The 25,261-nt window shown below is 39.2% G+C and overlaps 1 protein-coding gene across 3 annotated transcripts in view; it reads right to left on the bottom strand.

Annotated features, from left to right (window-relative positions):
* The window catches only part of dlgap3 (discs, large (Drosophila) homolog-associated protein 3), a 143,014-nt gene that overhangs the window by 2,046 nt on the left and 115,707 nt on the right, over nucleotides 1-25,261 (bottom strand). For all 3 annotated transcript variants that reach the window (XM_027175943.2, XM_047808100.1, XM_027175944.2), the window contains 7 exons: nucleotides 12,132-13,228; nucleotides 7,435-7,652; nucleotides 6,106-6,208; nucleotides 5,491-5,707; nucleotides 3,502-3,980; nucleotides 3,262-3,356; nucleotides 890-1,338 (listed from right to left, as the gene is read on the bottom strand). In XM_027175943.2, coding sequence (XP_027031744.2) covers nucleotides 890-1,338; nucleotides 3,262-3,356; nucleotides 3,502-3,980; nucleotides 5,491-5,707; nucleotides 6,106-6,208; nucleotides 7,435-7,652; nucleotides 12,132-13,157 — 2,587 coding nt within the window. In that variant the 5' untranslated portion in view covers nucleotides 13,158-13,228. The remainder of the gene's footprint in view (nucleotides 1-889; nucleotides 1,339-3,261; nucleotides 3,357-3,501; nucleotides 3,981-5,490; nucleotides 5,708-6,105; nucleotides 6,209-7,434; nucleotides 7,653-12,131; nucleotides 13,229-25,261) is intronic.

The following is a 25,261-nucleotide window of genomic DNA, read 5'->3' as shown; positions in this document are numbered from 1 at the left end:
TTATGCCTGATAATCACAATTGGGCACACACAAACCTTGTAGTAAAATATACTGTAGGTAATGGGGTGTAGTGTCAACATGCAATTTGCAATTGTGAATTACGGGTGCAGACATGGATCATTATCAGCTCATTAGTACTTTTTTTTTGCATACAAAAGGCACCATCAATTACTGACCTGGATATGGAGTCCTGAACAGGTGAACCACCCACTGTTCAAAGACCCTTGGATAGCAAATTCTATTATAGTCTTCATATATTTTATATCTATTCTATTCTATTCTATTCTATTCTATTCTATTCTATTCTATTCTATTCTATTCTATTCTATTCTATTCTATTCTATTCTAAACTTGGATGTGTGGGGTCCTGAACATTACTGAACACAGCTTCAAGCTTTTATTCAGAATGGGGCAATAAAAACAAGAAGTAAGCAACAGTTCTGCAGGCAGAAATACCTTGTTGATGAGAGAGGTCAGCTGGTTTGAGCTGCCAGAAAGATTACAGTAACTCAGATAATCATTCTGTACAACTGTGGCAAGCAGATAAGCATCTCAGAATGCACAAGACATCAAATCTCGAGGCACTACAAAAGCATTCTTTTTGATGCAATAGAAAACTCATGAATCAAACACAGTGTAGTTGATTGCATTGCACTGCTTTTTACCTTTGATAAATAATGGCCCGTGTCTTTTACTATTGCATCGAATGGTTGTCACAGATTGAAGAGGCATTACATGTATACATTACAAGATATAACAAGTAGTGGCAGTAATACAAGGCACTGTAAGGAACACCCTCTATTGGCTTAGAGAGAAAATCAATATTTATAGTATATACAGTAGCTTCATTGAATAGACAGTACCATGCCCTCTTTCTATCTCAACTCACCATCATCTGGCAGCTCATTCTCCTCTGCCTCTCGCTCCATGCTTTGACACCATCCCTCCATCCTTTCCACCTCAGTTTGCAGCAGGCGGAGGAAGAACTCCCCGTCTCTGTGGCATGGTGAAGCTCTGCCCGAGTCAGGCAAGCTGCGTGGACCTTCATGCCAACTTGCTACTGCTCGCTCAGTGTGTGAATGAGGCAAGGCTCTCAGCTCCAGAGGACAGGGCTCGGTAGTGTAGGCGCCATGGTAGTGGTCCCTGTACGCCCACTGGCCCTGTGTGTGCACAGTGGAGCGATATTCTGACTCAGGTTCTGAGGAGTGGCGCTGGAAGGAGCAGCCAAATTGTAGCCCCTTGTCCTGTGTCGGCACACTCAGAACCCCAAAACCCTCCATCTCCAGATCAGCCTGCACGCTTGCTGTCACGCTGTTGGAGCGTTTGAACCGTGCACGTCTGCAAAGAGTCACACATTGTATCAACACAAGGAATATAGTGTTTTCACCAAAACTATTCCATATTAGACATTCAGAGAAGTTGGGAATAAAAAAAAGAAAAATACAGCTCGTAAACTGCCCATTTGCTGATCAACCCAATCTCAGTACACTATGGTTGTGATGTTAATATTCTAGAAAGAATGCTTGATTGACTAATCAATCAGGAACATGAACACACGTTCTGATACAAGCTCTGTGGGACATACAGTAATAGGGAAAAGGTAAAACAGTCTATGCTAAAGATTTACCCCAGCAACTTCATACTGTGTACCCAGAGGAACAATATGAATCTAATTATAAAGTAATCACAAAATCAAATTCATGGGGCTTTAACAACAGCATGAATATAGAAGAGTCCAAAGAACTGAGTCCAGTACCAAGAATTACTTTACGACACTATACTTTACGTCAATAGACATCACTTATGAAACACTCTATTTGGAAAAATCCTACATCTCAAACAAAATTCCAAAATATTTTCACTAACATGAAGTAAAAATGATATTACATGAAATGCCACATGATTAACTAACATGAAGTCTCTACAACTCTTTACAATGATGCTGAGCAGAAAAACACTTCAGAAAACACATGTTAAACTTTGAAAACCACTGCTGACAAGATTCCAATCTAACAAGATCTAAGAGTCAAGAATTTATCTGTCACATACACAGTTATATGTACAGTATAACTTGAAATGAAAACCTGCCCAACTCCTCCTCCTATACTGCTATCCTCCTCCTATACTGTGCATATAAATAAGCTAAATTAAAAAAGATCTAAGTTAAAAATAGAATAAACAGAAATAATAAGAATGAGAAGAAGTTATTGAATATGTTACATGGTACATGTAGTAGCAGTGGAAGATAATGTGTAATTATGATAGATGTAATAACAGTAGAAAATGTACAAACATTACAGAATTTAAAGTGATGCGCAAAAGTTGCAGGTGAGTTACATGTAGTAAGAATAAAACTGCAGTGGGTAGAATGTCAATGGAGTAAACAAGTCTTTATGGAATCCTAAGGGATCTGTAGAATGGACATATCAATCAAAGACAGGGATCTGAGACTACTGTGGGCACAGCTTACCAAAGCTGGACAGAAGATTGGAGGAAAACCAGGCGATATTTTCCCTGTTTTAGTAAAGTGTATGTATTGTACTGTTTTCATATGATTGGCCTAATTGCATGAATGAGCAGGGGTACTAATGTCCTATTAAAGGTGCCAATGATTGTAGAGGACAATAGTCAGTACTATACAAGTCAGTATTTGATGTTGGAATTAATAACAATTAATACTGTTTGTTGACCAATTAATTAAAAAAATATCTATTGTAACACTTCAAAAAAGAAGCAAATGATTTATGAATAAGGTCTTCATTAAATAAATATTGCTCAGGAAACTAGTAAATATAGATTACAACATGTGGCAGCACCCAGAGGATGCCATAACATTATACTCTTTCATTAGCATATATTTAGTATACATATGTGACAGATCCAGTCAAATAGGACCTTGTGTTGATGAAAAGAAAAAAATACTCTAACTGTGTGACCTCATATCCATAAGCCTGAAGGGGGCTAATGATCCTGTCATATGACACACATGATAATGAGTTCACCAGCCCTGCCTGGATGACTACGACATATTTTCACACAATGTGGCATGTCATGTAATGCCTAATTACACCCTCTCAACACACTGTGCTCCTTACACATATAAGCCACAGTATGTATGCGTGTGTGTAGGATTTACACTCCACACAACACCCCATAAGCTTGTCAATCCAGAATTCTCTGATTAAAGGAACCTGCTGGTAGAGTGAAAGAAACTGAACTGAAAAGAAAAAAAACAAGCAAATGAGAAAACAGATACTGTACCTCTTATCATCCTCCACCTGGACACCGATGGAGTGCACTTCTCTCAGTGCTTTGCCCTCTGTATCTGAGTCTGACAGAGTCTCTGAGCTATCCACCTAAAAACATACAAGTTTTATTGCCTAGGTCTAGCGTACTGTATATCTGCACTTTGTTTCTCATTGGTTCCACAGTCACACTCAGCTCAAATAAGTGCAGCATAAAAGAAAATCTGGATAAGCATGCTTTTTATTCTTTACTCACCTGAACAGCTATAGAGGGCCTCCACTTGCGCCCTTTGCCTTCCTGCTTCTGCTCCTCCATGCTCTTAACACTCTTGCTCAGCATGATGCTGGTCTGAGGAAGGGATGCAGATTTGCCCAGGCTGCCTCCAGCACGCTCCCTCACCCCCCTAGGCCCTTCTAGCAGGTTTTCAGCTGAGGCACTGTGCTTGGGCCTCATGGCTCCTGTCCCACCCACATAGCCGGAGTCCCTCAAGGCTCGACCATCCATGCTTACGCTTTCTGTGGAGTTGCTGCTCTGTTTGATGCGCATTGCTCCCCCGCTTGGGTAGTAACCTCCTCTGGAGCTCTCACTCAGGTCCACGGAATTACTGTGCTGTTTTGGCCGACTCTGAAAGTAGGCATCCTGAGTGGACTCTGTGCTGCTTTGTGCTGTTACTGAGATCATGGGCTTGGACATGCGTGGAGGAAGTGGAGGTGGGCCTTTCCGATATGGGAACACTAGAAGTATGTGATACAAATGTAGACATTATTAATGCTTAGATTATTCATGTAGCTTGAACATAAAATGTCTATAAACATTTCTGAAAACATTTCTGGTACATCTTTATAGAATATATTCATTTATTTTTTCTGGACTGACATCAAACTGTGTTCCAGTTCCATTTAGTTCATTCAAGTTTTATTGTGTTTTATAGATTTTGTTATTAATAGTAAGTTACATTTTGTCTTACTATTAAGCAAATATTCACAATGTGTTGGTGTATATGTATGTAAATTATTTAATAGTAATTACTTAATTGAAATAGACCTCCATTACCTCTCCAAGCAATTCCTTTAATTGTCCAGATTCATTATGTACTGCTTCATAGTTACTGCTTAATTACTGCCCACATCTCATGAATTTCAATTCAATTAAGTTCTGGCAGTAAAATTGGGTAAATATTTCTGTCCCAGAAACTGCTTTATAACAGGGTAATTTCATGAAAACACTTCTTTACAGAGACAATCTGTTCTTTTTTCTTTTTAAAGTGACGGCAGAAAAATAAACTCTCTAAGCTCCTCTCTTCCTGTAACCATCTTTATCCTAGACAGCGAGATAACACTGCCTGTCAAAGTGCTTAGTCACATGGGACCATTCATCGCGGCAAGACACATCAAAATAACACACATGCAAACACATGCACAAACATGTTTTATTCATGGGCAATATTAATTTACATCAATCCTAGTGTGTGTTTTTAAAAGAGTTTGTCATCCTATTACTAAACACAGTGTGTTCATGGATATCTACTGTGTGTGTGTGTGTGTGTGTGTGTGTGTGTGTGTGTGTGTGTGTGTGTGTGTGTGTGTGTGTGTGTGTGTGTGTGTGTGTGTGTGTGTGTGTGTGTGTGTGTGTGTCTGTGTGCATTTACATACATATATCTTGGTGGGGAAAAACAAGTAACCCCCACAATGAACATGTGAGAGTTCTGACATTGTGAAAACACTTCACTTGTCCCCTTAAATATAACTGCAGCTTTTAATTAAAAAACAAAAAGTGACTAAATGCTTCATTTTGTTAATAAGGTCAAGGTTAAGGTTAGGGTTGGATGTAGTTTAATCTAGCTACATTAGTAATTATTGCAATAAAATACTAAAAAACATATATGTGTGTGGGTGGCAATAAACATGCTTGACACTTTACTGTGGTTTTAATAAACCTCTAAATAGATTTCCTACTTTAAGCTAAAGAAGTGTGAGAGCATAGATACAGTAGGGCATGAATGGACAAGAGAGAGAGAGAGTGAAAAAGAAAGAGAGAGGATGAATTTCCTTTTGATATCTAAAGCCTTGAGCTGTTTCCTCAGCAGTGTCTGGGTGACAGATCCAAAAACTCATTAAGACCCTCGAGTAATCCCTGGTACTGCATAGAGAAAGAGAGAGCCTGAGGCAGAGATATCTATTTACCCAGACTCTCACCCTTACATTCACAATTACACACACACCTGCACACACAAGCAACCCTCACCTGCTCCACCCTTGATGCTCCCCTGAGGGCCAGACATGGAGAAGACGGACAGACAGTCATCATCTTGTGAGCAGCCTGCTTGGATGGCACGTACGTAGCTATGGCTGCGTGTACGAAAGCAGCCGGGCAGATCCAAGGCCTCCACGGCCTGAGACTCTATCTCTCCAAACACGCTCTCACACACTGACTCGAACTGACGATTCAGCGTGTCCCCCAGCTACCGATACACAGGTACAATGGAGCAAAAAGGTTATGATTAATAAATGCACACCTGCAACATCACTAGCTTCGACTGTAAGAATTACAAGTTAAAAACAAAGACACTCTATTTGCTTTTACTCAGTAGCCTGAGGAAAGAGAAGCATGGAAGCCGGGGCCATTTGTCATGCTTTTCAAAAGTAATGAATGACTATGAATGTAGACACTGGAAGCGGAAATAAAATGACATCAGAGTATCAGGGCTTAGCCTTTGTGTTAGAGCTCTTCTAGCAGCACATTATGTAAAAGCCCAGCCAGATGTAGATAATCAACCTGCACTAATGAGACTTTTATTATTCTTTGGATAGGCGCAATATTACTGTCTGGAACAGTGCTATCTGTGAGAGAGTGTGTTACCTGTGAGCTGGTCAGGGAGCGTGTGTAGCTCCGAGAGTGTGCATGTCCTTTTGGTGTTGTACGGCTGTTTGAATAGGAATCTGTACACTGTTTACAAGAGTACCTGGGAAAAGTGATAAACAAGCAAATAAAAAGATATCTGTCATTTCATATAAGTCTATATGGACTATATAAAAAAACATAAAATACAATAAAGGGAACAAAAGCAGCTTTTTTCTTGCCAGTTCACGTACATGATTTGTCATTGTATCTACCAGCTGTAAAAATGAAAAAGTCTTGCGTCCATTTTCTTGCAATTTGAAAATTATGATAGAAAACCTCAGCGACTGAATCGCATTTAACAGTATATACATCTCTTTGTTTAAAAGCAGTGTAACATACTGGATGAGCAACTTTATGTGTTAAATTAATCAATATTTAATTTGTTATGCTGTACTGTCATGGAAGCAAATTCTTATAAAATGGTTGCTTTGCATCACAGATGTACAAATTGAATACACTGTGCTTTGGCCTTGTGTTTATTTATCTGTCTGTTTCAGTTAGATTCAGTACTTCATTGTTTTTGGAATATACTGGAACTCAATGTTACTAAAAGATCCTTCTAAGTAAATGTTTTAAGTAAATTGTTGTGTGAAGCTTTAAATGATTTCCGTATTTTGACTCAAAGACCTTGTTTTTAAATAGTACATTTTGTCCTCACCACTAACGAGTACCATACATTTTAAACTGAAATAGTTATTAAATATTAAGAACAATATTAAATGTTTGTCCTCCTGGTGTGTGTTTAAGATTAAAGACAATGTGAAATGGATATTTGTATGCTTTTTTTCACAACATGATGCATTTTTAATTGAAATATGTCATGCTGTGGGTGTTATCCATCAAGATTTGATTAGCTTGATAAAAAGATGATAAGCTAGCCTGCATGACTACTTGTTTTCCATCACAGTTGATGAGATGGAGGCAAACCAAATGCTGCGATTGCTAGAGGCAGAGATAGAGGAAAAACTTAAAATTTTTTCTCAGGACTGTAGGTTTAGCTTATAACAGAGGTAGTGACTCAAAGGCAGAGGCCGAAATTGTTCTCATCTTCATGAGTAAGTCTAAGAAGAAGTATAGAAATGACCTATTCTCCATTCAGAAGCTCAATGAATGTAGTTATTAGTCATTATCATACAGATTCAATGCCCATAAAAAGACCAGCTTTTCAAAAAGGATAGAATGTATCTGCATGATTTAATGCATTGTACTGCTGATTGAGGATTGGCTGATTAGATAATGTTATGTCATGTTATGTTCGTTTGCTTAGAATTATAGTGAGTAGCTCACTTGGTTGTAGAAGAGCGTTGGTCCATGCTGATGGAACGCCGGAAAGCATCTCTCTGAGCAATGAGAGAGCGTTTTGGTGAGGTTTTGGGGCTGGTGTCTGAGTCTGCGCTGTCATCATCACCCATGGCCTTAATGTAGCTGCCACTGCGCATGCGTCTGCAAGGGATCTCTCCTCCGGTTTCTGACACTCCCACTCCACCCCACTCATCAGTGGGAACCTGTTCCAAACAGACAGACCAGAGTTCAGTTACAAACTGCCTGTGACACAAAAAAAGAGGTGATAAAGCTCTGCGCTCAAGACAACTTCTCATAGTTAATTATAACTGAGGTATAAATTCAAATCTTACAAATCAGAAGCAAGCAAAAGTCTGTGATATGACAAAAAATCATGAAACCAGAATAAAAAAATAACCCATGCTCTTTTAGGGGGAAAAAAAACCCAATAATTTATAAAAGTCTATTATTTTCTGAGTCCTGGAATGAGAATAGGAAATTTGTAATTCATAACTATAGCAGTTTTTAGAAAAAAGTCTATATTATCCAGGTGAGATTATTCACTGAAGCAGACCTAGAGATTTTTTTCATAAACATTTTTTTTATTAGGGAATCTTTAGGGTATCCATGTAGGACTGTGAACAACATCAAAAGACGAGCCACGAGTGCAAAAAGCTCAAAACAGAGCTAGAACATAATTTTTCCACTCCATCATTGTCACTTCATTCCCATGAGTTTCTTATACACACACCAGTGACACTAGAGCGTGACCTCTTTGTCTCCAATATGGAGTTCAGAGAAAGTGCACCATGCCATCATACCTTCTTTAGTACCTTCTGTCAGACACAAGACAAAGATGACTCACACACATACACACACATATGCTAGTATTTTGAATGCCCAGTCATGGGGTACTTAAAGGTCATTGCTTTCAAGAGGTGATTCAGTTTGATCTCACTGTTCCTGCTCCCTACTCTGCCTCTCAGGGTATAAAACCTTCAAAAGACTTCAGTGTCACGTTTCTTTCCATCGGCCCTTTTGGCTTTTCCTTTTGTCTAAGGGTCTCTCTTTCTTTCTATCCTTTAGGAAAAGAGCAATGGGAATCTACAATAGTTAGTCATATTAATAAACAAGCTTAGACCTCTCTAACATTTTTTTTCATCTTTACTTTTACACTGGAACTGACACACCCATGCACCCACCCCACCACACACACTTACTTTTACACTGAAAACTCTATTTCTCCATCCTACCTGCACCATCTTGTCCACTATTGTTATATTTGCCCCCAGGTTCTGTGAATTCGATCTCATCAGCTTGCTTCCTTTCACTTCTTGAGCTCTCTGTCTTGGAAAATTGCCCAATTCAGTGACTTAGTGCCCCAACCGGCCGGTGAGGGTGACTGCCCCACCCCACCACCCCTTCTTGCGTTAACTCTCTCTCTTTAGAAGGGTCCAAGAAGAGCTGATTTAGCCCTTACACAGTACATGCTGATTCTTAGACCCTGCTTATATAATGTGAGATTACTAGATATATATTTACTAGATATTTATACTATTTATAACTACATTTTGAAGTATTAATTTAAAAATGACCTATTAATGGAACGCAGCAATAAAGACGATAATGTACATAACTAGAGCATCTCCGAACACATTCGATGGAGTCTGGATAATGGCTCAGAATGGTCAAGCTCTGAGTGATAAATCTATGAAGACTAGTTAGGTAGTTAGCCAGGCTACTAATGTAATTACAGTGGCCTTGCTGTATTTTCCTGGCTTTCTATTCACTGCATAGCAACTGTTGCCATCTGCCATTACTTTGGTCAAGCTTTCAGCACTTTGGCAAGCGTGCTAGCGCTTCTTGTGGAAATGTTTCTAATTAGAAGCTACAGATAGGGTCATGAGACTTGTAGAAGCAACACAGAGTATTCAGGTCTTGTTTTATATCTAGTTCCAAAAAATACCCAAATAAATAAGCATAGAGTAGAAAATAGAACAGAATGAAATAGACATGTCTACTCAAAGGCACAGTCATTCATTTTGTAGGTTTGTTACAATTTGTGCACTTGAAAAGAGTGTAAAGTCAGTGTTTGTTCAACTAAGACTCAATATTATTAATAATAATAATAAGTGTCTTTGGCCACTATTTTCAGCAGCTTGACCTACTGTACATAACAGCAGCTGAGGCTTGATTTCAGTCAATGGCCTAACATAATGTATGACATGAGGAGAACATAGTGATAAACTGCAATAAAAGTAAACCAGAAGGAGGTTTGTCTCAAATAACACATTAGAATATTAAGCAGTGAAAAACTAACAAACAAAGCTGTTTTAAATCATGCTTTTTTGTGCAGTCATCTGTACTGGATGCTCTGTAAAATGGACAATCATCTTGGATATTTTAATCACACTGTTATCTCAGTATTATGAAAAAATACATTCCAAAAACTATTTAATTTCAAATGGTTCAGGCCTGGATGTCTATATTTGTGTGTGCATGTGATTGTTTTCTATGATTTTTACAGTTACGTATTACTGTAGCAGTGAATATAATAGTAAACCACTTCAACAGAAGCTACAGCGTACAAAGTATAAATTGATTTACTGACATTTATATATTTGTAAATTTATCAATTGTAAAAACGCTATACATACAAATTTAAATTGAATTTGATCGAATATTTGGCAAATGGATCGATCTTTGTTCTTGAAGACTGTATGGATATATATCAGAGATCACGTTCCTATCATACCAGGGATTTGAAAATAATTACAACTTTGAATTTGCTAATGAATAATTGTGTATAGTTATATTTAATGTTATAAAAGATCTGCAAGACTTGAGTCTTCACGACAGAGGGTTTGTTTAGTATGGTTGTGATATGCGGGACAGATTTTTTGTCAAGAGATATAGTTAAGAAATTAAGGTTAATTAAGAAATTTAGGTTAATATTAATTAGTGTTGATGTTGGATACAACACTATACAGTATAGCTGCTATAACATACTGTAAGTGATAACCAGAACTAACTCCCATGTAAGGAAACTTGAAGTCTCCTAACAAAATGAAATCTCCTAACAAAAAACTCCAACAATTATATCTTTTTTGTTATATAACATTAGGTTAATGAAGCTTGCCTGGCATGCAACTGCCTTACAAGTCTCTCTGTATGAGCTGTTATAGAAATAAAAAACATATTAGAATGAGTGAAATAATGTAAACACCATAATCTATAAATGTTCACATTCCTGCTGTTACAGAAAATGAATAAATGCTTTCTGATGCTATAATTCATCCTGGCTGTGTCATAATTATTGTAATCAACACACAATGTCTATTAAAAGACTATTATTTTGGTGTGAGGTCATAGCTCATGCCAGATATTATATTATATAAATGTATCATGTCTGTGAATTAGAAATCCCACCAGATTGAATGGTCTCTCAGTACGAGGTGTGGCCACAGTTTTATGTAAATTTATTGTTGTGTGCATTTCTGCTGTTTGGCACTTTGTCATACAGGTCTGATAAAGGAATCAGACTCGACACTTCAAATTAATAACTGATAAATATAATCACCACATCATTTTTATTCCCCAATGAAGAACTGGCAGTCAGTCCAGCTCAGATAACCTGTTTCTGAACATTGCTTAATTCCTTTTGTCAGGAAGGTGAATCTGCAAGTCAATGAGAGTGGCAGTGTGACTGTGTCTGCCTGCATGCATTGGATTTATCATGAATATTCAAACAGCTGGAGCTAAGCAGGGCATTCTGAACTGACTGAAGCTACACTGATACAGTTTACAATTTAAATGTATTATATATTTTTTTACACTTAAATTGCCATATTATATACATCTGAGCCTTATGATTTGTTCAGGCTATACAAAATAATTGATTGAACCTCCATGAGGAAAGTGCTTATGCCATACAGATGTTCTGTATGTTCTATTATAAATCCCCGATGTTTTTTCTTTTTGTTTGTTTTTCCTCATAAGATTGATCTTTCCAAGTGAGTGCATGAGGCTTCCTACTACCCCATGTGATATCACCCTCACACTCAGCCTGGTTATACAGTAAAAGCTGTGACATCATTTTCCAATCCTGCCAATCATTGTAAGATAATGAGATAATGGTGTCACAGCTCCAGTGTGTCTGTCCATACAAGTCATGCTTTTACCATTATTGTTGTCACACACATTAACACTAATTCAGTAAAATCAATTCATGAAATCAGTTCATAAGCCTGCCCACACTGCAATACAGCAGAGGTGTAACAATTTGAAATATGTTGGTTTTCTGATATAATACTTTTATATAATACTAGGGATTGTTAGGTCTCAACTCAACTACAACTTAAAAACCACACAAAAAGACCCGAAACTAGCAAAACACATTAGAAAAGGGACATTCTTTGTGCTTTGTTCAGCTTATTTCTCCACCTGCAATCTTGTTTTCAACTATTCCAGTTTGGAAGAACAAACAACAACAAAAATAAAGCAAATGGCAAAGGCATTTCAAGACAAATACTGAATCATGCTGCATGTAATATTCCACTGCTGACTGCTCAATGTGGCATTAACGGGCTGACCACATGCAGTATATGTGTGTCATAAGGGTTTTGCTTACAAAGAATGTAAAGTGTGTTATAAGATGTCTGTCATTCACAACCAGCAGTGTGTGCACTCACACACAAACTTGCCTGTAGGTAATGGAGATTACGCTCCTTCAACTTGCCATCCAGAGGTACCAGAGCTTTATCATAACCTCCCCCTCCTCCCCGAGAGACTGGATATGCTTCTCTGGCTTGGTTGACTGTCATGGCTGACCAGGTACTCCTCTTAAGAGAATGCCCACTATCTCCTACCCTGGCCATGGTGCTGCATGCCATGCACTCTCCAGGAGAAGGACCTTTCACTTTCTTCAGGGTTAGCTCCTGAATTGCTGCATCCAGGGTCTCATGACCTGGTGGGTATCCCCGTCCTACCCCCCTGCCTCCAGCCACCAGGAAGCTACTGTCACTATCTAAGTTGTCATCAGAGCTCCACCAGCCAGCTGTCTTGCTGCGGTGGCGTGAAGAGTGCCGGGAATCATGGCGTGAGTCTCCGCTTTTGCTGCGCTCCCGACTTTTGTTGCGGCGGGCCGAGCGTGACTGATGTGTACCTGGGTGGTGGTGCCCTGTGCCATCTTCACCTCCACTGCGCTGACCTCGCTCTCGGTCACGATCCCTGCATCCATTGAACTCACGTTTAGATGGTGCCTCAAGTGAATGGGACTTTGCAAACAGGCGCTGAACAGAGTTCACCAGGTGACGGATTCGGCTAGGACTCTCGCTGCGCTGTTCCCCACTGGCTGAGCGCTGGTACTGCAGAGTATGAAAGCCATCTGGATGCAAGGGTAACTGCTTCTCAAACTGATCCAGCAGGTTAGGAGGGATGCGGTGCATCTTTGGATGCCCATGTCCATGCCCATGCCCATGTCCATGCCCAGCTGAAGAGATGCATTCTTCGCAGGACTCAAATGGCTGCTGCTGAGTGGAATGAGAGCGTGGGAAAGTGCCTCCACCAGAAGGGGGCAATGCCAGGGGCTCAGGCGGGCCACCTGGTGGGTAGTACGGATGGTCAGCATGGCGTAAGTAGTCACGCGCGGCCTCAAAGTCCTCAGGTGTGCAGTGGCATGGCCCGGAGGAGTGTTGTGACAGGCTGCGGCTCACCTGATAGCCCTTCATTGCTGGGCCATGGTGGGCCGCCCGGGCCGAGAGCGGGCGCTGTGGGCGCGACAGGGCTGCGCTGGAGTCAGCTGCATAAAAAAAAAAACAAAAAAAAAAAAAACATCATGATTGGATTTTTTCAATGCTTTAGTTATATCCTACATTTTGCTGATTGTTGATTGTGTTTTATATATTATATACATTTATATATTTTCAAATGCTGAAGTAATACATTTTTCTTGTCACAGGCACACAAAAACCAATAGGTTGGGACTCAGAGAACTAGCTACTATTAAGAAGAACCAATAACTACAGATTTAACTATAGATAACAAATTTAGTCCCTCCTCCTCTGAAAAATATATTTCTTTCATATAACACAAAAGCTATATCTTATAAACAAGACCCTGTCATTGAGTTTATGCAGTTTCTACCTGTTCCTTAGTCTATCCCATGTGACAAGTACAAAATACTGTGTGTATTTTGTGAGGGTACTGTCAGGATTACACCCACCAGTTTTTTTTTTGCAGACTCAAATTGCTTTTAGTAGTTCAGTGAAAGATATACTCTGTAAAAAAAAGAATTTCTTCTGAGACATTTTGAGAATATGTTATTGTTTACCCGGTCCTTTTCCTTTCCAAAGCTTTTTTCGAGGAGGTGAGCCAATAACACATTTATTATTTGCAATATTAAAGCAGCAGTTGACCCCAAGATCCAGTCTCAGCACATTTGAGCTCAGTTCATTTATCTGCAGCAGTGAGTCAGCCCACATCCTCAATAACTGATTCCAAACTCATTTCGAAAAGAAAAGCATATTGTTTCCCTAATTCATCCCATAACCCATTTCATGCACATCACACACAATTCCAATGACTTGTCCCTACTCCGTCCATGCTTGGTTTGTGTTAATCTTGATGAGATAAGCACAAGAAAGGAAGGCGGTGAGGAGAATGATTTTTTTTTTATTGTGTGTTTTGTGTTGTTTTGAACCTGTTTGCAGCTCATTGGTGGTGGAAAGTTGTCTTTAAGTGACAGGACATGTAGTGGCTCTATTGATTTAGAGGTGAAAGAAGTGGACATAAATAAATAGATAAACATAACACAGCCTATTATTGGTCATTGCTAGACTGCAGCCACTACCTAGCTCCATCATACACATGCTGGTTCAAAGTCCATTCATATTAAGTGCTCTTTTGTATGTAAGTAATGTATGCACAGTTGTGTGTGTGTGTGTGTGTGTGTGTGTGTGTGTGTGTGTGTGTGTGTGTGTGTGTGTGTGTGTGTGTGTGTGTGTGTGTGTGTGTGTGTGTGAGAGAGAGAGAGAGAGAGAGAGAGAGAGAGAGAGAGAGAGAGAGAGAGAGAGAGAGAGAGAGAGAGAGAGAGAGAGGAACTTGAACAGTACTGTCACACATCATGGATAAATAACACAGTGTGTGATGTGTATGTAATTTAGAAGAGGCTGCTGTCAGTCACTGTCTCTCAGAATTCTTTTAAGTGCCACTTGTCCACAACACTCCTTGTCACATAGCATCACACCTTAGTCACTCACAGGCAAGGACGGAAATAGAGATTAAGTAGAGAGTGGCATAAAATAGCAAAGAGATCAAATGCATCTCAAAGGCATCTCCAGCAGTTCAGGGACATCTTTAGAATTTCTCTTGACATTTCTTCTGTTCTTCCCCTCTCTCCATCTGTCTCTCTCATTCTCTCTCTCTCTCTCTCTCTCTCTCTCTCTCTCTCTCTCTCTCTCTCTCTCTCTCTCTCTCTCTCTCTCTCTCTCTCTCTCTCTCTCTCTCTCTCTCTCTCTCTCTCTCTCTCTCTCTCTCTCTCTCTCAGCTATTTCTAGATCCTTGCTTCTGACCTACTTCTTTCGCTCCAGTTTATGAGGAACCCTGACAGTCTTTCTAGAGTGTCTGTCTGAACAGACATAGGTCTCTCTTGCATTTTAAATTTACCACTTATCGTTCTGTCTGCTCTTACTTACTCATACTCACAACCCAAAACTGCTGCTTTGCTCAACCTGAGCACAAACACCATATGGAGTGATCCAGAGAGAAAACACGCACACGCACGCGCACGCGCACGCGCACGCGCACGCACATGCACACGCACACACACACACACACACGCACACGCACACGCACACACACGCACACACACGCACACACACGCACACACACACACACACACACACTGCATCACATATTATTGCACTACATTGTAATGCATCACCACAGAAAAAGATGTGACTAATACAGCTGGGAAGAATGAATGAACCAATATGATGAATGCTCAGCAAGATTGCATGCAATATTTTTTTCTATCTAAGCAATGACAAAAAAAATCCTTATTAAAATGAGTTTAACATCAAATGTGCTAAGAGCTGGAGCACTTTGTAATGAGAATGAACTCAACTAAAACTTTCTGGGATATATCCAGTGATGGCTTCTTCAAAAAGCACATGAGTTTTCATAATGTGTCAGAATGTAACAAAAATATGTAAGAAGGGATTAATTAGAAGGGGATCAAGGGAGCTTTAGTTTACACTAAATGACAAGCAACGCCATGCAATACTATATTTGGATGGGATTGTAAACAACAGCACTACATCATGGTAAGACAAATATAACCAAATTTACAAATTAAAAAGCTAAATGAAAATTTAGTCTTTGGTCATTCAGAAGAGAAACAAATATATTTAAAATGGTATGTTCTGTGTTTTACGTTATGGTGGTTGTCTTTGGCATTGTTATGGTTATTCCCTTTTGGTTGTTTCTGCACCAAGCCATTTAATGGAAGTATGCTGGTATTGCTCACAAGGGCCAGACCCATAACTTGAATGTGTGTCATCTGCTGTGCTACAGCCACCCAATCATCAACGACAGCAGGTCCGTGCTGATGAGCAGTGGTCACAGAGGACCAGTCAGTAATGTCAACAACAGTCAGAACTGTGGCTTGTTTGGCCAGAATGATGCTATCAAAACAATGATTTGACGGATGCAGTGCAGTATCATCTGTAACAATGACAGTAGAAGAACAGCAACTGTAGATATAGCCAATCGTATGTCAATGAATCCTGCCTCATTTATCACCAGATTGACTTTCACCCAGCCATAGGTGTTCCAAACAATCTGATCCACCTGCCTGTGATTGTGTCAATCCCTGGGCCAAGGCATGTGGTGTGGTGAGACAGTGTACATCCTTCCAACCTTATTGGCTCTTTAGATAGGCAGGTCTTGAAAAAAGAAGTATACATCTGACTATAGCCAAAGCTTTTTCACTGTCCAACATCATTTGCAATTTTTTATCCCCTTAGGGGTTGATGTACAACAATAGTACATGGGTCCCCATTCACATGTTCCAAAAATATGTTGCAGCCCCTTTCACACGGCTTTCATTTTATGGATGCTGTGGATATGCTCATTTTAAGCTTAATTTTAAATCCTTCTTTTGTCTCTTCCACATTTCCCCCCACCCCCACCCCCACCCCACATGAGAGGCATCTGATGTTTCAGTATGCTTCAACAATTTAGGACACAGATTGATGGAGAAACGTGGACCGACACTTCAGCACTACCGATGCATGAATTTGTGATATGGCTGACACAGCCTGAGCACTCAGCCAACTCTGAAATGGTCTGAGACACAGCATTCCCAGTTTCACTACTGGTTTTGCTGCATCCAACATTCCTGTTACATTTTTCTACTTGCATAAACAAGACAGCTTTTCTTCCATGGCTCCCAAGTGAAAGACCAGAAAAGCTTTTGTGATATTATTGCAAGATTGCAAATTAGAATTCCAACTAATCCATGGCCAAAAGCCAAGGTAGCAAATAGGCTGTGTTTTCTAGCTGGAAATGATGGTATGCGCTCTCTCCTCTGTTAACCAGAGTGACACTAGCTTATTGTGGGCATCAGCGAACTTTTTTTTTCTTATGTGAAAGAGGGCTGACAACACTTTCATTTAAGTGTGGTATGATGCCTTGTGATGTGGCAATTTGAAAAATGTGTGACTGGCTGGTTTCACTTGTCTCAGATGAACCATATGTTAGACTTCACTCTCCATGGTTGGTAGCTGACGTATGAAGGGGAGAGCTGGCTGAAAGGTGGGAATTGGAAGGTAACCAAATTGAAAAGAAAATTGGAAAAATTAAACAAAAGCTTGAATGGCACATAGGTTGAGTTTCATGCTGATGATCTGCACAATTGGACTCTTCTCTGATTGACTTTTTAGTCCCAGAGCTTTTATATTTGGGGTCGGGCTGGCTCATTTCCTGCTGTTAGGACACACAGCTGCCTGTCACCATCCAAATATGCAAGTACTAGGAAACTCTGAAAACATTTTGTGTTTGTTTTTAAAATTTGCCTAACATTTGTCACTTTGCATTTGTCACTTTGCACTGTGCATGCATTTGTAAAAAAGATGGTTAATATTTTTCTATTTAAATACATATATTGATAATTGACCTAATTCATAATGTAACTGTTGGATAATGCAGCTGAGACAATAGCCAAAAAAAAAAAAAAAAAAAAAAACGCAGCTCACACTGGTCATGTTTTAAAGCTAGCTATAAAGCAGGAAGCTAATGGAAAAGCCAGCTGTCCTTTTAAACAGATATGTAACGGCCTTATCTTACTCCCCATAATACTATATGAGTTTACAAATAACCCTGTCAGCATTCAACAGGGTAATTATTCAAGTAATTATGCTGATGTCCCCTGCAACAAAGAATTGACATACACACTTCTATGTGCAGTAAAGCACATTTTTTATGCTTGCCTATTAAAATGAATGTAATCTAGAGTTCACCAGACACCCCTGAGGGTTTGTTGATTGCTATATTTGGTGGCTTAATGTGGGAACCTGGGTCTTTGCTAGACTGATTAAGCTGACCCTATGTGTCCACCTGCAAAGTATAGAATATGTAGGATATAGAGATTTGGCTCTTACAATGAATGCTTTGTAGTACCAAAAGTGAGTCAACACACAGGACAGCTCTACTGCAAAATAAGGACAGATCAAATGATCAGAGAAAAGACTTATCTCATCTGTTTGACGTAGATGATAAATGTATGGATGTAAGTATGGATTACTGCTGGCTTAGAGATGGGAGAAACACATGTATAGTGTGTTGTCTCTCTAGAGTGGCAACTTTTTTCTGTATCTCTAAGGAAAGGTCCGAAAATGTACCACGTACAATGTTGGTCTATTTTGTTTCATATTAAAAAGCAAAATGACAGTGCATTCAAAGTAAATGGCTAGTGGGGATTGAGAATTCAGTCATTTGAAGTCTGAGGTCTCTACACTTATTGCACTGGTCACTACCCTTAAAGCAAAAATCCCTCTTCAATAATTTAGCTACTAATGCCATTAGCTCATGGATGAATATTAATAGGTAGAAATGTTTTTTGTTTTTCAGGCAAACTCCACGAATTACTATTTTAATAGCAAAGGCCACACCAAGTTAAGAGGGCTTTTACTGTCTTTCCTATATACGAAAAAGAGGAAATCGTGCCGAGAGAGAAAAACAGCGGCGGTTCAGCACCCTGGACAGCGGCGCTGACGCGCGGAGGAAATCGCGCAGCACCAAAGTCAGCGCCGCTGATTCGGAGTGCAAGGCTGGGCGGCAAAATTCCCGCCGAAAAGACGGTGGCCAATCAAGAGCGCCGCTGTGGCACTCACCCTCTGGCAAGAGAACAGAGCGGAGAGCTAGGCTCAGCAGCAGAAGGGCGGTAAGAGGGGAGACTATGTAACTAAGGGTAACGTTCTGGCTCTCTATGTTATTTTGCAGACGCCTCATAAGGATCTCACAAGAGTCTGGATCTGCTGAGCTTTGTCCACGCTCCGGGAAGGAAACTGAACTGTGAGCTGATCTGCTCACCCTGCCGCTGCTGGCTAGACTGCCTCCTTCCTTTGGGTCTGAAGGCCTCCCCTTGGACATTATAAGTAGACTCCAGCCTATTTTGAACTGCCACTATTGCCAAGAGAACACTTAATAAATTCACATTGGTGATTGTTCTGCACTCACATTTCCCGACTCCGTGCTATTTTCCGTGTTCTGCTATCAAAGATCTTACAGTACACACTGGCCACTTTAATAGGAAAACCCCTCACTAGATTTTTATTATTTTTTAATATTATGTATAAAACAACATCTACTAGAATCTGAAGAGAATGGTGTGCAAAACAAAAAACATCCAGTGAGAGACAGTTGTGTGAGCAGAAATGCCTTATTTAATGAGTGGTTCAAGCTGACAGGAAGGCTACAAGTGGCAATTGCCACTCTTTAGAATGCACAACATGTCAAACTGAACAGTTGAAGACTGGAAAATCATCATTAATAATAAAGTAGGACCATCTAATGTGAAAATATACAACATTGTGAGTGTTCCTCCTTTCCAGAGCTGGAATATTTTTGCTAACACATCACACGTTTTACTACCAAAATTGCTCCAAAATCATTTCTGAAAATCTTTTTAACACCAGTGCCATGAAGTTTTCCCATTTCCCCTGACCATTTCCTTAATTTTATCAATGTTTCCTCCTTTAGATAACAAACGTCTTTCATCTGTTTCCTCTGTTGCAAATAAAGAAATAAAGCCATTTTCCAGCAGTAGTTAAAGTCCTTCTATTAGATAAGCCAATCCCCCTGGGTTTTTAGCTCACTTCTACTTTCTGAAGACAAATTTGTTAATTTTCTTTTTGCTTCTAAATAAATATGTTCAGTCAAACTAATGTTACAACCACTGTGTCTTGCTTAGTTAGTTTGGGAGTATATTTTGGGCTAAATAATATCTTACAGAGAATATTGGAGGGAACAAAGTGGACATGGGCAGGTGGAGTTTCTAAATCAGACAATCATTATGTAGCTTAAAATGTAGCTTCTGGAAAGGCATATTACTACATTTGAAACAAACACGATATTCATTTTAAAAAGTAAGCCTGTAAAGTTGTTAGTATGTTAGCTTTGACAATCATCCCCACCTAACCCTATCCATTAATATAATTATTGTTTCAAATAGTTCAGGAACTTTTCTTTTACAAAATATGGGACTATGATATGGCTTTCATAGAGTTTACATTATTTGGCAGATGCCCTTATCCAGAGCAACTTCATTTATCTCATTTATACAGCAGAGCAACTAAGCAAGGCCCGGGGATTCAAAATCGCAACCCTCTAATCAGTAGTCCAACACCTTATCATCCAGTGCTTCCCCACTAGCTAGTACTAGCTACAATTTTAAAAATCTTTAATAATTAAGAATATTTATTAGTATACCTGTCAGTGTACCAGCTCCCTCATAACAAATGTCACTTCACACTAATCATATCCACTATTCTTTAAAACACAGCTTTATGACAGAGGTATCAAATACCTATGGTGTATTTGTCCAAGGATAGAAACTTTGCCTCTCAACAATTTTCAGACAAGTCTCAACTTTGTAACTTCTTTCAGATAGCTTTAAACACATAATTTCTGCTGAAATCGTTATACCAGTTTCCTACATTGTCTTCACTAGATGTACTTTTTAAAGTCTCCTTGAGAGGAAAATCCATAAATTTCAAAATGGTCAGTCTTTGTTGGTGCTGGTTTATGCTGTCCAAATACATTGTGGCTATTTCATTCAGATATTCACCTATATATCTCTATATTATACTATAATCTCATCCAATCCTTGTTAAATGTTAAAATGCATTATTATGTTAGTCTGGATTATAAATGGTGTATGCTACTGTTTAATCCTTAGTAGAACTGATAACACTGTTCAGGAATAATAAAATTATATAAAATATAACTAATACACCATATAGTATATTCAATTATCATGTATTGAATCTAAACTTCCCTATTGAGTCAGAAATGACATACAAAATCAAAAGAAAGTCCACAGACTTAACAGAATTCATTTTATTTTAATTCTGCTTGCAATAGATTTCAATACAATTTAAGGTTTGAGAGGTTATTGAATTAATTGTAAGGTTATTGATATTCTGCTGAATTCCTTAATTTTATCCCATCCATTCTCGACACTGCTAATCCCACTGAGTTGCAGGGAACCTGAAGCCTTTCCCAGGAGACTTTAGGCACAAGGCAGGGTACATCATGGACAGGATGTCAGTCCACAAACACAAACTCACACACTTAAACACCCCGGACACTTTCGCAATGCCAATCAATCTTCAATACATGTCTTTGGACGGGGAGGAAACTGAAGAACCCAGAGGAAGCTCCCGAAGCATGGTAGAAGTGAGAATCAAACCCCCAACCCTGGAGATGTGAAGCCATCTTGCCCCAATCTTTATTTTATCTAATGTATTATTAGCTTGTAAGTTTTTTATTGTTAAGATTATTCATTTCTAATTTAATTAAAAAAATGTCAGCAATAATCAAAACAGCAGGTCCATGTCAGATAAAATAAAAGCAGGCATATCAGTGCAGTGTCTCATTCTGAAACCTTTTCCTATAGCCTGACAGAAATACATGGCTTGAGCATTTGAGTTAGGGTTCGGATTTGGGTTTTCCATTCACTATCAGCATAATACCTTTGTGTATATACTATCACCTCCATACTGAATAAGATATTAAAGAAGAACCCAATGTCCCTTCCCTGTGTATGGCACAAGGGAAGACACCTGTGACCATGTGAGAATGAAAGCTATAATGTGTCATGCAATGGGAGATGATGTGTGTGAAAATGATGGTGTCCTCATTGATTGTGCTTCAGCAGCCTCTCTGGAGAGTGTGTGTCAGAGGTATGACACCACTGGTGACTATGTAAGGTGATTTCCCTCTGATTGTATTGCTCCAATCCGACTGTAATAACAGAAGCTTTTGAGACAAACTGTCATCTCACTGAAAATACTGATAGATAGAGACAATTTTAAATCCACTATCTGCTTCATGAATTGCTATAACCATCAATCAATTGTATGTATTTCCTACTCACAAATACACCTCCACCACAAACACATATACACAAACATCAATTACAGCATACATATACGCTTCATACATTAAAGGCTGCTTTTTCTCTTCCTGCCATTCACAGGTTAAAAGTGTGATATGATTCTTTCCCAACCTCTCCAAGATAAACCAGCTCTTCTTCCTTTGCCCTTCTCTTACTGCCTGCAATCCTCACGGCAAGCAGGATGAGAGATGAATAATAACAGATAAAGCCAGGGATAGACCCTGGGGAGAAACTCTTGCCAAAGCTCTTCTGTGTCTTTCTTCTATCTTGTCTCAATAGGGCAATTTGAGCTCTTTGGATTGGGTCTTGAGACATGGATAAAATGACACTGCAGGGATGCAAGAGTTGTGCACTGAGCCACAAACATTGCAAAGATATTTTTGACATAAAATGTACATGAAGTTAATGTAAGAAATAGATTAGTCACAAAGCATTTTAAAATATGTTTATGTATGAATCCTTAGCATGTCCCAGCCCTCTGTAAGCAGAAGTATAGAAAAAAATTATTAATGACCCTGCTTTCTCATTAGAAACATTAATTACACTGTCCAGCTCTGAGAATCACCCAATTTTGTGTCTATACAAACTTGTATGTACAAGCAAGTGTGTGGTTAGTGCTCTCCTACAATGTTCAGATGGCAGTGCTGCTGCCTCCCAAAAGCCCAAGGGTTTAGAGTTTGATCTTGGGTTCAAGTTGGTGTTTATATAGAGTTTAGCATATTCTCCTCGGACACCACGCAAAACATCACGCACCCTGTGATGGATTGTTGTCTCATCCAGGTAGAATTTGGTTGAAAAGTTGTAATGGGGAGTGTTTTTTTCTTATTCATGGCATTATATAATGTATACAGCTCTATTGTACTGGATGGATTAAAATCTAATATCAAGTAAGAAAAAAAAGTGAATAAAAATGCAAATGTCTTTCCTTCACTCAGTCAAATCACTGGGAATTTTCTAACTCAATGTAGTAAAGAATGGAGATTTATTTAGTTTTATATGTCCAACCAGTACAATAGTGGTGATGAATAAAAAAGTGTAAGACCATGCCCTTATTTTCATTATAGCCTTCTCTACAAAACAAAATAGAGTACAGAGAGTACCTACACCCCACATAAACTTGCCAGAGTGCAAAGACACTTTTAGAATGTTAATGAGTGAGTGTGTGTGTGTGTGTGTGTGTGTGTGTGTGTGTGTGTGTGTGTGTGTGTGTGTGTGTGTGTGAGTGTGTGAGAGAGAGAAAGAGAGAGAGAGAGAGAGAGAGAGAGAGAGAGAGAGAGAGATTTGTCTGCTTGCTCTTTATGTATAAACACGGGGTATGCATAGAGAAATCTATTTGCAATGTTAATTCTGAATGTTTGTTCAGCTTAGGGTCAAACAACAACAAAATGCACACACATGCTGTCATTTAGCTGAACCGAACTCCTTATCCCACTTCCCCTTATGCCTGCTTATGTCTGTCTCTTTCAGCCATGATGTAAATACATACACAAAGCCCAAAAGCACAAAATGCACAGGTGCTTAAGTGTTAATAGATGCTACACTCTCAGTGCTCATGCAGTGAAACTTTTAGAGAACACCAAGGAGTGGTGAGGAACACAGCAGGGATCTCTTCTTAGAGTGTTTGCTACGTGCTTTTCCGAGCAAACATGCATTTAGTTCAGCTGGGCTATGGCCATGATTGAAGATTTAAAAGGGATATAAAAAAGTCTGCACACTCTGCTAAATATGGCTGGTCTTTGTTATGTAAGGAAATTAAACCAAGGTAAATCATGTCAGAAATTTTGCGAAACTCATAAAAATTAAGAGAATACCATCAGAATTTTTTTAGGAAAAGAAGGAAAAACAACAACAACAAAAGTCGCATAAAATACTAATTTAGTTGCATAAACTAATACTTTGTTGAAAAAACCGACTCCAACTTAAAAACCTGAATATTTTTTTTATGAAATGAAATCTCTAGGTCTCAAATCTCCCATTGTTTTTGCCTGCCGTAAAGTAACTGTGTGGGACTAACATGCTGTAAAGTGACTGGGTGGGGCTAACATGCTGTATAGTGACTGGGTGGGGCTAACATGCTGTATAGTGACTGGGTGGGGCTAACATGCTGTATAGTGACTGGGTGGGGCTAACATGCTGTAAAGTGACTGGGTGGGGCTAACATGCTGTAAAGTGACTGGGTGGGGCTAACATACTGTATAGTGACTGGGTGGGGCTAACATGCTGTAAAGTGACTGGGTGGGGCTAACATGCTGTAAAGTGACTGGGTGGGGCTAACATGCTGTAAAGTAACTGGGTGGGGCTAACATGCTGTAAAGTGACTGGGTGGGGCTAACATGCTGTAAAGTGACTGGGTGGGGCTAACATGCTGTAAAGTAACTGGGTGGGGCTAACATGCTGTAAAGTGACTGGGTGGGGCTAACATGCTGTAAAGTGACTGGGTGGGGCTAACATGCTGTAAAGTGACTGGGTGGGGCTATCATGCTGTATAGTGACTGGGTGGGGCTAACATGCTGTAAAGTGACTGGGTGGGGCTAACATGCTGTAAAGTAACTGGGTGGGGCTAACATGCTGTAAAGTGACTGGGTGGGGCTAACATGCTGTAAAGTGACTGGGTGGGGCTAACATGCTATAAAGTCATATTTGTGGATAACGTTATAAAGTATCTGGCCAAAAAATAATTATGTTGACATAACAGTAGCTTAGTTTCTATAACGTGACCTTACACAATGAGGCATAGTTTGAGGCATGAGACACTTTGAAACTTTTTTTTTTAATTTGCAAATTTGAAAACTATTGATATCTTTCAATTCAGAAAACTCAGATTTCTATAATAGGTTTCCTTAAACATGGTAACAACACTGAGACATAAAAAAACTAGATTGATGCCTATAGGTCTGATCGTGTTGTAGTGTTTTAGTGGTAATGTGAAAGGGTAAATGAGTCATACATCTTTATGCTTGAACATGTACATGCTCCTTCTAGTATGGGATGTAATAACCAAAAAATGCAATAAGGCTTTTAAAGGTCAGTGCAGGAATCATGACAAATTACTTCACTGGTTTTTGGATTCCTCTATAACTGAATCTCAGATGCTGTTTCTTTTTCTTTCCAGTTATAAGATGGAATATTGTGTTCTGTCATAATTACACTGAT

The sequence above is a fragment of the Tachysurus fulvidraco genome, chromosome 24, assembly GCF_022655615.1.
Source record: "Tachysurus fulvidraco isolate hzauxx_2018 chromosome 24, HZAU_PFXX_2.0, whole genome shotgun sequence".
Taxonomy (NCBI): domain Eukaryota; kingdom Metazoa; phylum Chordata; class Actinopteri; order Siluriformes; family Bagridae; genus Tachysurus; species Tachysurus fulvidraco.
The sequence above is the reverse complement of the archived record's forward strand: the minus strand, read 5'-3'. Positions and strand labels throughout refer to the sequence as shown.